Genomic DNA, 15,547 nt, shown 5'->3' on the forward strand with positions numbered 1-15,547 from the left:
GAGCCTCCTCCGCCAGGAGAGCCGCCTCCTCCGCCACCGCCTCCTCCGCCACCACCGCCGCCTCCAGGAGGACCTCCACCACCACCACCGCTACCTCGACGACGGGAACCTGCAGGAGAACCTGCTGGAAGAGGACGTTGACGCGGGCGTTTGCCTCCGGTGGTGGGACGAGGACGTTTGCCTCCAGTGGTAGGACGATTGGAAGGACCACTGGCGGCAAAATCTTGTAAATCTTGGTCGGAGATCAGGTAATCTCTTTGAATCTGGGTTCTCTGAGCGACGGGGATACTCCCGTCCAAAAGAGAACGCATCATGAGTTGTCGTTGGGCTAACAATCCATCGGACTCTAATCCTCCCGCATTGTCAAGTCCCAGTTCGGTCAACAAGGCATTGGGTTCGGGTGTCGGCACACGACCTTGATCCAACGTTTCCAAAAACTCTTGAATCGTACTGTTGGGGGTTCGTGTTCCGACGCCGGCCGGACTGTTTCTGGGAGTCATGTTGGGAATGGTGTTCCCCACACCGGCCGGGGACGTACGCGGTGTCCTGCTCCCTACACCGGCTGGGGCAGACGTCATCCTGGGTTCAGAAAACGAACGGGTTCCTAGAGGAATGCGTTGGGCGGTCTCGAGTCGTTCACTCAAAGCCAAAGCACGTCCTCCTTGTCTTCGACGTCGACGAGCCGCGCGTTCTTTAGCTCTCCGTCGTTGTTGCTGTTGACGGTACGTTTGCAATTCCCTTTGATATTCAGAGGGATTGCGTTCAAATTGAAACTGGTCAAACGGTGATCCGGGACTGGAAGGTGTGGAAGGAGTTTGTCGTCGGTACTCTGTCAAGGCACGTCGATACTCGGAGGGATCCCAATGGGCAAACGGGGATCCTGGGCTACTCATTCACGTTTCCACACTTGGGTCGGACCATCTGACGGTGTCACACAACTGAACAGTCGGTACCGATCGTCTGATGCGGGATGAAGGTCCATCATTATATACCCGTACGGGCGTTGCGTACACCTCTCGAAGAGACGAAGCACGTCACGCCATCGATCGGGAAAGGCTTGTAACGTCAAGGCTCGAAATCCCGATTGATCTCTAGGATTCTTGAACACGAAGAGATAATGGGCATTCCTGGAGATGGTCTTGGCATACTTGCCGGGTGGAAATAAATCTTGACACAAATACAACACCGTAATGTTCCGATGATGCGACTCTCGAGTGAATAGGTCCAACACGCGTTTGTCGTTGCCACCTTCGTCCATGAGATCGTCCAAGACCAGGATCCCGCCACCACTTTTTCCAAACCATTGTCGAAGATCCGAAATGTCAGGGATTCCTTCGTGAAATCGGATCCCACGACCTTTCATCCGTTCGAAACGCGGTTGCCATACGGCATAACAGTAATGACACGGTTTGGTCCGACCTCCTTCAAAGACATCACCTTCCGTCAAGAGGGCTTCGGTCAATTGCGTCTTGCCACTCCCCGAGGGACCGACGATCATCGTACTACTGGGTTGCCGTATCATCCTTCCTCGGCGATCGAACTGCACCTTATCTTTTTTATACCCTTACATAAAAACAAAGACACGACAAGTGATGAAATAAATTTTTTATTAATCAATGTAGAAGAATCGGTTCATGCGGTGTACAACTTTGAAGGCAGGGTAAGGTATTGATCTCTTGGACGATTTGGCGACGTACTTGTCGACCCACCCTTCGATCGTTGGCTACAAAATCATGGGGAGAAAAGGTTTGCACAAACTCGGGCATGGTACGTCCCCGAACCCTCTCTTTCAAAAACATCAAAGCATAATGACCGCAAGCGGTACTGTTCAAAGCTTGAAGGGTCCGATCGTTCCATTGCACGACATTCCATTCGTCTTCGAGCCATCGTTCCAAATCAGGTGCACGGTAAGTCGTCATCGGGAGCCCGTAACTGTCCATGACTTCGCACCGATTCTGTTCCGTCCAAAGTCCCAACCAATGTTGACCCGGTTCCCCTCGTGGATCCGTATTGACAATGTAAGCGGCCCGTGTCGTACGGGGTGGACGCGACGGGAGTCCGTCGGAGGGATGGACACCGTGAAAGACGCGTTTCAGGATCGGATCGTCCAAGGCCAAGGCGCGTAAGGTCACGTCACTCAAGGGTACAAATTCCATTTTCTGTTCACTCGTACTTTTGATACAGGACGGCTCCGTTGGCACCGGCTTGGAAGCTGTCTTCGAATTCGCCAAACACCAGAATGGTGATGTTCTTGTCGGGAGCGGCATTAAATCGGATTTCCAGACGCAGCTTGCCTTTTTGTTTGGGATTTCGATGATACGGTGAATCGGCATTCCCGCTGGGTACATTGTTAAACATGAACAAGGTACAATTCTTGCCGTAGCCCCAATCGCCTGGCTGAATCAGGTGAGGGCGATGATTCGTCAGGGAACCACTGGCTTCCAAGACACGTTGATAGCCCAACCAGTCTTTACGCGTATTGGTGCCATTCAATTCCAACGTTGGATAGGGATATTCTTCCCCACCTACCAGTTGACGAATACTCTTCACTCCAAAATCTTGGAAGGCATACGGGTAATATTCCAAATCCCCATTAAACGCTTTGCTATCCAGCAACCCAACGACCAAACGATCGGGAAGACGGCCTGTGAACAACTGGTCTTCGGTCCACAAGGTGGTCTTGCCATCGAACGAGAAGGTTCGGATTTGACTTTTGACCATGGGATAATTCGCCATTTGACCTTTCACATCGATCTTGGCCATCAGTTCGTTGCCCACACTGACATTCAGGTTGACGCGGCACAGATGAAAGGTGACTTTGATATCCCCTGTACCCAACGTGACGTATCTTTTGACCCCGGTCCCACTGGTCTTGGTCCCAAACAGGAAAAAGTCCGGCGTGTTGCAAAACAGTTCCATCACCATTTCTACGCGAGGGACCAACAAACGTCCCGTTCGCATGGCGGCCAGATGAGGATACATGATCATGGTGGCTTTGTTGTTGCCGTAAAACAGTTTGGTGGCCGTCTTCAAAGCATTCGTATTATTGTGCGCCCATCCGGCGGTGGTGGAAATGTCGTCGTCGCCTCCCGCCGCTGCCAGCTGTTCTTCCACGTTCAGGTAATTCACCCAACCTTGAGGGGCCAACAACGTATCGCCTTCGTCTCGACTGTAATTCAAGAGGGTCTCGATGAAAGCCTTGTACATGTACGTATCGGTCTGTTCGCTCATCAACACACCACCCAACCGTAGATTGATCTGCTTGAAGAGACCGTGGGCCAGATTGTTGGTGACGTACACAAACTTGGTGTTGTTGGCATCCGAGGCACTGTTGGCATCGGTCACGATGCCATTGGTCGACGCCGAATTCAATTTCAGTTCGATTTCGAAAAAACTGCGTCCCAAATCGATAAATTCGTCCAAACCGGGAACGGTGAAGGTGATGGGTACGATACCCGTCATGGCGGCACTGTACGGGATCATCCGGTACGAATCGACCGTGATGTCCGTCGACGGCATGGTAAACAGTTCCAGACTCATGATCGTCGTCTTCTTCTTCTACGTCGAGGTCGTCGTGTTCTCGGTAGGTGCGGGATCAACCAACCACCGTACTGAACGGGGTTCCTGCCTTTTATAGTAGTAGGAGCAGACTGACGTCGACGGTAGGCGCGTTGTCGACGCAACCGTGAATGGACGACCATCGGTCGGCGATTCATCGTCTAAAGATGGACGCCACACTTCGTTTGGCTTTTTTATAGGCATACCGTCCACCCACTTTCGCCAAAGCGCCCGCTTTTCGTTTCAAACCACGTTTCAACGAGTGTCCCACGACACCTCCGACTTCGTTGAACGAACGACCACTAGCCGCCGCTTGAAGTCCCGATTGCATGGCGTTCATCAAGACGGGCGAGGCAATCTTGATCAACTCTTCGGTGGCACCATCTCCACGCTGGTACGGAGGATGATACCGTGTCAGACTACCCCCACGCATGATGAGGATGATGACCTCCCGACAGTGTCACGTCGTTTTTATACGTACCGTGGTCTCCTCCGGAACTGAAAGGTCACGCTAGTTCTACGATGTTTTCTTACGGAACTGAAAGGTGACGATGGTTCTCCCTCCAGGAGCGAAACGGGCCAGTTCTCCAGTACTCTCACCCACACTGACCTCGATCACATCCAATTCTGCACGGCGCATAGACATCCATTGAATGTGGGTGGGCTCGAAGTAGATGACACCCGAACCATCCTGGGTGTAATGCACTTCCCGGACCAACTGATGCTCTGAGTCACCGACAATATTACTACTCACTACATCCGAGTAGACGAGCATGGTACGCGATGGTTGAGTGGACATTCGATTAAATGAGTGATTCAAGTGTAGGAATCGCCACTCTACGGTCTGACTCAGACACAACTTGTTATCCTTCACCTGCCAGTAATTAGGGGTCCAATCAGCGTTTTTGGGTAATTCGGTGACCAATTGTCGATAGAGTCTCTTCTGGTCTTTTTCGTGAAAGTTCATCTCGAGATTAACACCCAAGACCCAGACTTTCAGTAGAGAAGTCACAGTCCTTTGCTCGATCCATCCCATCTTCTGGGCCAAGTCGATATCAATGCAGAAGGTCATTTTACCATGGCTCAGGGACCCCACGTCAGCCACCTTCTTCCTCTCCATGATCATAGTCTCACCCTCCCATCGGAAGGTAGGGCGTTGACTATCGTCCACATACTCCATCTTCGCCTTGATTAACTCCAGTACCATCTGTCGGTTGAGTTCCTGAACGACTTCCTTCATGAACCCGACACCATTGACAATGACGGCGTTGCGTTGGATAAGCGCCGTCTTCGTCACTTGACTTGACTTCAAGGTTATGGTTTCGGGTTGGGTTCCCGAATCCTTCATATGATACTTAGTGCTTATCACCTCGTCCGATGACAAGTAGCTCCGGAGATCCATCCCCTCATTAGGCATAGAGATGGAGGCCAACGCGGCCTCCCATTCTCCATCAAAGTGAACGACCCTGGGCAAACGTACTTTGAAGGCATTCGGTGTATTATTCGGAAACTCTTTCGAAGGATCGCTGAGTACGACGATCCGATTCATGACGACGACGACGAAAATGGAGACAGAGCGTACTTGTTTTGTCTTTAGGAAAGGCCACGGGACGCCCGTCGATTTCCTTGACACGAACGTGGACCGTTTCGATCTTAGATCCGCGTAGGCGATGGTAATGCACCTGTGGTGGTTCCCACCAGGCACCCCCGCTTTTATAGGGGACGGTGCGCAACAGTTGGTCGTACGCCTCCTCCAACCATTGACTTTCCACTAAATTGACGTAGACGAAAAGAGGACGTTCGATCGGTTGCTTCGCCAAGGGAGTGGGTTTCAGTCTGGCAAAGGCTTCGTTCAGACGGACGAATCGCCAGTTGAAGGCATTGGCCATCACCATGAAATGAGCATTGTTATACAACGTATCCCATCCTGCACCTTCCGTGATCAAGGTCACCGGTCCAGTTTCTTTGGTAAATCCGCTTGTATACCCTGTAAAGCCGGACCCATCCAGAAACCTTTCTCGAGTGTAATCCGGTGTTGGGGCGGTCTCGTCAATCGCTTCCATGAGGAGATTGGGTCCTTTCTTGTAGTGATTCGGCCGATCTCCTTGACCCGTCTTGGTCAACCATCCCATATGGAAAGCCAGTTCGCTAACCCATCCAAAATACTTGTAGGGCGAACCTTGAGAATTGATTCCGTGCTTGTACACAAGTGAATTGTCCAAAAGCAATTGGTCTCCCTTCCATACAAATTTGGCCATGGTGTTGTATCGCGTCGTCTTTGGAGGGGTCTGACTCGTGTCCGGGACGCCTATGTAAAGATGCTCTCCGGGGCTCAGATTTTGATGGATCTTTTGTTGCATCAGATCCATGACCTGTTTGATAAAGTCCACACCCGTCTCAGATGGAGTGAGTTCCGACAACCAGATCACCCTTCGCTGACTCTGCATGACATGAATCTCTCCCTTGGCATTCTTTTTCGTGGTAACGTAGTAAAACATACACACGTATCCTTCCTTATTCCATGTCTCTGGATGACCCACACCATGGTACGCTTCGTGAACCAGAATCTTTTCGGGGAACGAAGGTGGTGGTGGCGGCGGTGGTGGAATGTCAGGCAGAGAGACACCACTCAATCCCACTTCCCAACGGTCCGTGTCCTGCTGCCAGGCACGACCGTCAGGCAGACGGACTTTAAACTCGGAAGGACCATTGTCGGGGAATTCGGATTTTTGAACATGACTCGACAACGTCACATAACGAGACATCGTGTATGGTATCTTTTATTTGTATCTTTTGTATCTTTTTATACATGTCGTAACGCAGAACGAGGAATCCAACTATCGTATTTCTTAGGCCAACCTAACCAACGCACTTTCACGAGTCGCTTGCGTCGTTGCAAGATCTTTTCCACGCGGAACAAGGCTTCGTCGGGCACGGTGACTTTCTGAACATCTTCTTCGTAGAAACTACCTTCGAGAGGCGTGCCATCCCATTCTTTCAGTTTATACGTGACCACGGGTCCGGGTACCACGCGTTGTACGACAAACACTTCTTCGGTCCAACCCGGCAGATACCCTTTCTTGAACGGACGATGTTTCTTGCTGAGGCGCACGCGATCGCCCACTTTGAGTTTGGGACGAGGACGCCGTTTCAGGCGTTTGCCGTACAACGTGGACCACACCGCGCCTTCGTTCTTCTCCGTCACGTCGCGTGGCGCCATCCCGATACTCCGATGTCGACTCCCATTGTACCCGTCGAGGAGTTGGGGCAACACCTTGACATACACTCGCGTATTACGCGCCGTGAAATAACGATACATGCGTTGTTTTAACGTACGATTAAAACGTTCGACGATGGAAGCTTTGGCATCCCCGTGCGTCGAAAAATGATGAATGCCTTCTTGTTCCAACATGGTTCTGAACGGGGCATTGTAAAATTCTTTTCCGGCATCCGTCTGTAAACGCCACGGTTTCCGTCCACTCTTCCGCAGAATCTTTTCGAACGCTTCTGTCACGGCCAACCCGGTCTTGTTCTTGACGGGAACGGCCCAGGCATATTTGGACAACACGTCGATGACCGTCAAGAGGTATCGGTTTCCTCCATTCCATTTCTTGAGAGGTTGCATCTCCACCAGATCGGCTTGCCATTGATCGTCTTTGTGGAACACCAACACGGGGGACGTCTGAAAACGTCGACGGACCGGACGATGTAACGTGTAGGCCAATTCCCCTTGCAATTCGTCTCGGGCTTCTTTCAAGGACAACCCTTGGGCCTTGGCATATCGGGCCACACCGCCTAAAGCGCCGGGCGTGCCGGGGTCCGTGTAGGCGGTGACGCCGGAAGCACGGCGGCGGTTCTTCCGCTTCGGCATGTCTTGGTGAGAAGGAGTCGGACGGTCAACTCCAAGAGACTAGGTAGATCTTTCAAGTACCGTTGTTCCAACGTCTGCCACGTAGCGTACGCTCTCTCGGGTCCCAGAGTTCGCGTCAACCAGGTCAGGTACACGACAAAATGAGGCCATTTATAGTCGTCCTTGCGTTTCAAAGCGGCGAACGTGGCTATGGCATCCACGGGTTCTTGGGTGGGCAATCCGTCCCATTGATCGTCTCCTTCGAGACAGGTCATCAATTCTCGACATATCCAGGTCAAGATCGACCAACGGAGACGTCGTCCGTACTCGCGATAAGGCAGACGTACGACTTGTTCCAGACCCACCCTCACCACCCGACGACCCAATTGAGCACACGACATCATCATCATCATCACATGTACTTTTTCTTTTATTCAAACATTTCACATTGACTGACTTTTATACACTCCGGAATCGATACGAATCTGATCAAAATTCAAATCAAAAAAACAAGATTTCAGCAATCCTGGTGTGATGGGACGGATCTGTTCCAATCGTCGGCACCACTCTTCCTCCCGTTTCTCCATCCTCTTCTTGAGGTACGCATGATCATCCGTCGGCAACGGTCCGAACATCTTCTTCCTCTCTAGGTCCAACTGATACTTCTGCCACTTCTCCTGTTCTTCCCGAGAGATCCGTTGGACCGTATCGTGATCGTAGCCCTCGGCACGCCTCTTGAGAATCGTCTTGCCCCAGGCCAGATCTATCCACTGGAAAAACTTACACGATTCCTCTTGCCGACAGGCTAAGAAGAAACGATCCTTGTTGGGCGAGTCTGGTTTCACCGTCCGCGACAAACGCGCCTTCTCCTGATGGTAGCAATGCCAGGGTCCTCGTCGGACATCCTCATGCAGCTGCGCCTCGATGGCATCGATCCACGTCTGGATTCGATCGGCACCCATCACGAACAAAGGACACACCCCATCATAATCTCGGCAGTACAGGTACGGAGCCCCATTCTTGGTCAAGCCACCTGTCAATGGGGTAGCATGAAACGGGCACAGCACGTCCTTCGCGCCGGTCAATGGAGGCGGCGGCGAGGATCGGGACGACGAGGGCGACACCACAGGTGGTGGTGGTGGTGGTTCAGGAACTGGACACGGTGAGTCTGTGGTCATAGTAGGTTCGAAAGGCACGTCATGGTGCACCCTGCCTTCGGCCAAGGATACCACGAACGGTGGATCTGCATTCTGTTCGAGGGGCATCGTAGCCATCACCTGTTCGTACGAAGGCAACTCGGGTGGCACAGAGGCTAACAGAGCATCCAACTCACGAGCCGCTTGGTTCAATTCCTCGTCCTTCTTCTTGATCTCCTCTTTTCGTTTAGTGGCCGCTTTCTCACGCGCTTCCTTGTAAATCTTGGCAGGCGGTTGGGCTGTTTCACGAACGACATCGTCTTTCTTCTTACCTCGTTTGGACGGTTTTTTACCTAGGTTAGGATACCTAGCGGGAGACACACCTCCGTATTGCCACGACGTACTCATGGTGATCAATGAGAACCTGACTTGCACGACACCGTCCTTTATAACCCGTAGCACGTGTTCCTCTCGTGCCTGGTCTTCACGTGTCTCCCACGTGGACACTCTCATAAAAATCTGAACTCCTTTCCGGGGCTCTCCATTTGTCACAGCATGTCTCAGGCAGCAGCCACGCAAACAGAACAAGACGATCCCATCACCTTACGACTTCTCAAACGTATAGACGCTCTCCTGGATCGTTACTTGTGCAAGTGTTGTCAGTACGAAAAGAATCGACTCCCCTTGTCAGCCTTGAAGACCTGGAAACCGGATGCTAATGTGTGCTCAGAGTGCAAATACATCTTCGACGATGCTGACGACCCCGACCCAGACGTGCGTAACCACTGGTGGTCCAAACGAGGGTGGCGCACCAAAGACTACTGGTCCTCCGCCGAATCCTCCTCCTCCTCCGAAGACGACGAAGACGACACACCCCTTTGATGAGGTGTGCTTCGTCCTGGATTTGGAATATTTTTGTAGTGGGCGACAAATCTTACCTAGAGAACTGGGGTACTGCGACCATACTGGAACTCATTATGGATCCATCCACTACAAACCTTGTGTGGAATGGCCCCATCTCTCTGCCAAAGATCGACGTACCGCTCATTACGTTTCCAAGTACGTCCATGGTCTTCCTTACTATCCAGGACAAGGCTATCACGTAGCCAGTGAACTCCTGGTCGATGTCCGTCGTCTCTACCAACAATTCAAGACCCCACAACGAACCCTCGTGGCTCACAAAGGAGGGATGGAAGGTCAATGGTTGGATACCTGGCAGATTCCTCATCTAGATTTGGAACGATGGGGATGTCCCAAATTCGACGATCTACCCCGTCTCTCCGTCGGGTCGTGCGGACGACATCAGCATCCCTTACAATTGCATTGCCCTCAAGTTGAATGCTACCATTTCGTCCAATGGATGCGGTCTCAGCGACTCTTGTCTCACGACACGCGTTACATCAATCACGAACGCACGCAAAGAATGCTAGCCAGTCAGACACCCAGGACCCCGTTACGCCCTGCCCATTGGAAGACGTTCCCTCTACCCAAGTTGAACTATTTTCTTAAAGAACACAAATGTAACCGACAATGAAAATAAAACATGTTTTTTTAATTCACATTGAGTGTTCCTCTTAACTTAACTTAACGTAAGGATTCACAAAGGTACTTTCGATAATAATAACATTGTGTCGAACTTCTAGCATGCAACCATTCCGTGACTGGACGGTGTGGAAAACGAGACTCCCACCAAATAATAAAACGTTCAGCGCGATAAACGAGTTCCCTCTCCATCAAACGTTCCACCTCACTAAAAAACAAAATAAACAAATGTCAACGTCCCAACAGTCCCTCTAGTGTGGTTAAATCATCATCCGACAGACTCGACAACTCAAACCTGTCGTCGTCGTCCTCAAACTCGTCGTCCGAAGGATCTGTGTTCAGATTCCAGATAGTCCGGGTCACGGCATCATACACTTGTTGGACAATGATGTCCTGACGCTCGTCGTACCGCGGGTAATTCTGGTTCTCGTTACCCTCCAGGTAAACCTCCCGACAATGAGGGCAGGTCCAATGACTTCGGGTCAACCACCATGTGAGTAAGCAACCCACGTGTAAGGTTTGGTGGCAACATCCCATCTCCACCGAGAGATCTGCTTTGATAGTACAGCCTTGGATGCCTTGGGGTAATTCCTTCTTTAACTTTTGGACAAACTCTGACACTTTGTTGTCCACCTTCAGTTCAGAATCATCTTCCCCGCAAATCACACATGGCCATTCTTTAGTATCCTCTACATCGAGGAATTGTCCGGTCGGTTTGACCCTCTCCGCCCAACGTCGCATGGCTTCCATTTCCACGTCATCTTTTTTCTTTTCTTCTTTCTGCTCTGGTTCATTCCGACGACGAGTTGAGATATTGAATATGGGACCCGTAAAACCCATTGTCGGAACAGCGTTGGTGTTGTTGTTGTTTCGTCGTCCGTGACCAATGACCACATGCATCACGGACATCATCAATCGTGAATCTCTTTCTTCTCTTTCAGCTCGTCGCATATCGCCAGGAACAGACAAACAATCGCCCATGAAGAACAAGAATGACGATCCTTCCAACGCCTCGGTTCTTATAGACCTCTTTGGACCTCGTTTTCAAGAAGAGACCTTTTCTGGAGGGGTACCCCCCCATCCCCCCTCTAAGTCACCTGACCTATCACATGACCCATGAGGGTCTCTTATAAGAGCGTGCGATCCGAAACACCTTCATTCTGTTTGTGATGCTTCAACAATATGCCACCCGTCACGCGCTCGCAAGCCAGAAGAGCCAGAGAACGACTCGCTCGACTCCATGCGTTCTATCTAGAACACCGCGAGGAACTGCTGAGGAAGAAGATCCAGCTCGAGCGGAAGAAAGCCGAGCAACGCGAACGAGAAGCAGCAGCCCAGAAACAATACGAAGAGGACAACAAGTGTGTCATCTGTTTCGAGTATGGCCTAACGGAACCCCACAAGCTCGAGCACCTCTCCTTCACCAGCATTTGCCGTCACCTGGGTACCCTGCGCAAACTCCGGTACCGGTCCCACCCGATGAAGATGTTCTGTTGCAAACAGAGGATGCACGACCGGTGCCTGTACGCGTTCCTGGCCACACAGTACGGGTACATGAACCAGCAGCAAAGGAAGGAATGGCGATGTCCTCACTGTCGGACCAGTCTGATCGTGGTGGCAAAAAGATGCTTCCCCCAGACCCCAGAAATGGACAGAGTCCGACGAAACTTGTTCGGAAGTTAACGAGCGCCTCCGACATCTTCCAGAAACGTGGGGAAGGTCTTGTTCAAATAGGTACCACACCCGTTCCTTTGCGTTGTCCTTCATACTGGGACCGTTTTTATATCATGTTGTTTCAAGCCATGTATTTACATCCGAAGAATCACGCCATAGACGACCCATCCCTCATGATTTTATGTTGTTTAGCTTTTTTAAATTTCTTAGGGTAGTAGGTTCTGGATTCCTACACCATTGTTAAGGGACGAGGTTAGACACCAGGTCTCCTCACACGTTCCCGCTTGTACATTAAGTTTTGTTGTTCATTAAACCGTTATGATTCGAGAAAAACAAAACGGGTCTCCTTCATGTTCCGCATTCCAAACATACTTTCTTCATGTTCCGCATTCCAAACATACTTTCCAACTTGTCCTTCGATTATGACGTCAAATGGACTTTGACCCCACCGTCTTAACCAATCCTGTTCACGTGTGCACGTGATAATGGCGGACCTAAAAATATCCACCAATCAGAAGCCGATGCATCTCATTAAAAATCGCTCTCGACCAATCAGAATGCTCCATTTCAAAGTGGCTCGTATTCCCCCATAGTACTACTCACCAGGAAGCGAACCAAAGACCGACACATTGGTGGTGCTATCTCCACTGTGACAAATCTGCTCATTTTTAATTGTATGCCACAATCCTTTTGTGCGCTTGCGGCCCAATGTTTAGCCTGTTCCAGGCTCTCAGATAGTCGAGAAAACGAAAAGAACTGCGTGTGAAAAGCGAGTGGGGTCTTGGGTCGAGGCGAGGCGGGAGAGCCTGTAAGCATCTCTTTAAATTCTTCATTCCGCCCACTTTGCAAATAACCTTTCGCATGTCAAAATGTCAATGTCAAAGTGTTGAAAAAGGGCGGCATTGTGTGGTCCCACGCGAGTTCAAGCGCGATTCTTTTATTGTTGTTCAAAGGTGATGTGTTAATTCTCGCTTGTGCGAGTACGTTAGCCAGAATTTAAGGCACTTTTAGGAAAATAACTTTACAAGCGAAAGAAGGCATTGTCAAAGCAACCGGGAAACGAGTGTCAAGGAAATCACCGACGGGAGATTTAGCAAATTCGACCAAAAGACACGACCAGTTCGAAAGCTGCGAGTTCCCGACGCTCTGTTGACTTTTCCAAGGAAAACAGAAACCCGACCATTGAAGTTTCTGGCCTAGATGATAAGATGGTGTCATCAATAAACTTCAGCTCTGATGCATCAGGACAACCGATAATGAATGTGAAAGATTGATATTTCATGTGGATGGCTTCAATTGCATTTGCAGTATACAGACACGTAGCCATCACCTTCGCTTCCTGAAAATCGCTTGATCTTTTAAAGCTTTAAGACATACAACGGAAATACAAGCCTGTTTTCGGCAAATTTTTTTGGGTTTTTTCTTTGTGCTCTCATTTTTTCGAAGGCGATGAAGGCAGGAATTTAATTGACCCTAGCTGGTGAATTCGAATACGCAGCCAAGTATTTGCATAAGAAAGAATAACAAAATATTATATTTTTCTCGTTCGTCAGAGTTTTCAGAGAGCGCCGTTGAATGCTAACAATTGTGGCGTGCAGGGGACATAATAGTTGTGTCAAATGCGAACTATGTATCGTACCCGGTGATGCTATATTGTAAGCGGTGTGGAGAGATGTCGTATCACAACATTGAAGCGCTTTCGCAACGCGCGGCAGTAACTGAAAATTTATGCTTTTACCAAAACCAGTTGGAAGCATTGCAAACGGATCGTTTTTTCGACTTATTAAAGTTGAACAGACACAACTTTTGCTCGAATCTGAGGGCTTGTACGTTTGGGAATACTTTAAGAGACTCGGCGACAGAGTTTACCTCTTTCAGTTCGTGCTCCGCGCGAGAATCAAAATGATGACGAAAGTGTTGATGTAAACTGTCAAAATTGACCAATCAGAGGGTATACCAGGAGCTGGTATACCGGAATGAAGAATTTAAAGAGATGCTTACAGGCTCTCCCGCCTCGCCTCGACCCAAGCCCCCACTCGCTTTTCACACGCAGTTCCTTTCGTTTTCTCGACTATCTGAGAGCCTGGAACAGGCTACCCAATGTTGTGAGCCACGCCCTTAATGGCCCTGAAAAGCCAGTCGGAGGAGGAGTCAGTTACGTATATAATAGTTCTGTCAATCACAACACAAACATTCAAACAAGCCAGTGATAACGCAAATCACATATACATTTACGCAGCCAGCAATAAGTACAAAAAAACATGCAAAGCAGATCACAATTCTATCTTCAGTCTTTTTTTGGCCAGTGATTTGACTGAGAATAGGGACTTAACAGAGGCCAATCACTAAACATTATTTAGTCAGGTAAAACCAACAACACAACTCTGTTATTACTTTCAATATTTACTTGAAAATCGCCTCCCTTTTAAATGATAGCTTTCTCATGACATGCACTAACCAAACTTCAAAAAATGACATCATCCTTAAATGTTATGCACATCGCCAAAAGTATGAGTGTCCAATATATCTCATTTCAGTTCATATTCATCCACACTGCATCCCATACCTGGATAGCCTTCAAGACTATTCCGTACATCATCCACTGTTGGGAAAACCTTCAAGAATACAAGAAAACACAAACTTGTCACGATATTTTAGGGTGTTAAGGAGAAATCTTTAGTTGATCACAAGTTTAAAACTTGAAAATGGTAATTTGGAATTCCTTTACTGATAAAATTATCATTGCATCACAAAAAAGACGATTTTGAGCAAACCGGCCTTTATGCAGGCGATTTGCCATGAACTTGAAAAATGTCGGGCTGACATTTTTCTAGATTACCCAAATGCAATCCGTTTCAATCTTGTCCATTTGTGTCCATCCACGCTTCTCTTTCCTTTTGCTGTATTTCACCACGCACCAGTGGCTCAGTTGGTTGAGCATCGGGCTGCCGTGCGGGAGGTCGTGAGTTCGAATCTGGCCGGACCAACACTCAGGGTCTTAAAATAACTGAGGAAAACTTCAAATTCAAATGCACTTTACAAGTAAGTGATCTATGGGTGAGATCGGACATCAGCATATACAGGCGTTGCTGGCAGCTGCTATCAGTCCATTAGCGATTTCACCCAGCACATGAATGAATGAAATGAGTCCTGACCACAACACCGGGAGCTCCATGTCCTACTCTTTACGAATACTGTGTGGGTTCTTTTAGGTCCCACTGGGTTGTGAACATTGAAGGGAGGGAGAGAGGGAATGTAGGGGAGTCGCCCGGGATAAGTGAATTTCACAAAAGATAAATTTTTAGATCGGAAGTCTGTTTCCCGAGACGTCTGTGACCATTAAGCATGACATCATATGAAGTTATCTGACATTGTGTAATGGCCTTCAGAGTCATATTCTTCATCCGACAAGCCATTAGATTTACAAGAAATTGTGGAATCTATGTCCCTCTCCGGGTTTTGGGGCAAGATGTACCAATTTCCTTACTTCTGAATGTCGTTTTTGTCAACAAACTGTAATTCCACCTGGAACACAACAGTGACTTTGAATTCTTCTGACTTTGTGGAATGATGTCTCGGAAAACAGACTTTCTTAAAATAACTGAACTTAACATACTCCGAGGGCTAATCTAGTCTATTCCACAAGGTCAGAAGAATTCAAAGTCACTGTGGTGTTACATGTGAAAGAAAATGGATTTTTTTTTAAAATCATAACCAGAGTATCCAGCCCACAAGGGTAGGGGAAGGGGGAAAAAAAGATAACAAGGGAGGAAAATAGGGCTTTTCG

The 15,547-nt window shown here is 49.1% G+C and overlaps 2 protein-coding genes across 3 annotated transcripts in view; both read right to left on the reverse strand.

Moving 5' to 3' along the window:
* Positions 1 to 15,547, reverse strand: part of LOC138026658 (tyrosyl-DNA phosphodiesterase 1-like) — a 41,220-nt gene that overhangs the window by 15,066 nt on the left and 10,607 nt on the right. For both annotated transcript variants that reach the window (XM_068874095.1, XM_068874096.1), the window contains exon 12: positions 14,327 to 14,375. In XM_068874095.1, coding sequence (XP_068730196.1) covers positions 14,327 to 14,375 — 49 coding nt within the window. The remainder of the gene's footprint in view (positions 1 to 14,326; positions 14,376 to 15,547) is intronic.
* On the reverse strand, positions 890 to 1,522 carry LOC138027423 (uncharacterized). Its single transcript, XM_068874994.1, has one exon. It carries the CDS (start codon positions 1,520 to 1,522, stop codon positions 890 to 892), a length of 633 nt encoding a protein of 210 aa, XP_068731095.1.

Source organism: Montipora capricornis, chromosome 12 (assembly GCF_036669925.1).
Source record: "Montipora capricornis isolate CH-2021 chromosome 12, ASM3666992v2, whole genome shotgun sequence".
Classification (NCBI taxonomy): domain Eukaryota; kingdom Metazoa; phylum Cnidaria; class Anthozoa; order Scleractinia; family Acroporidae; genus Montipora; species Montipora capricornis.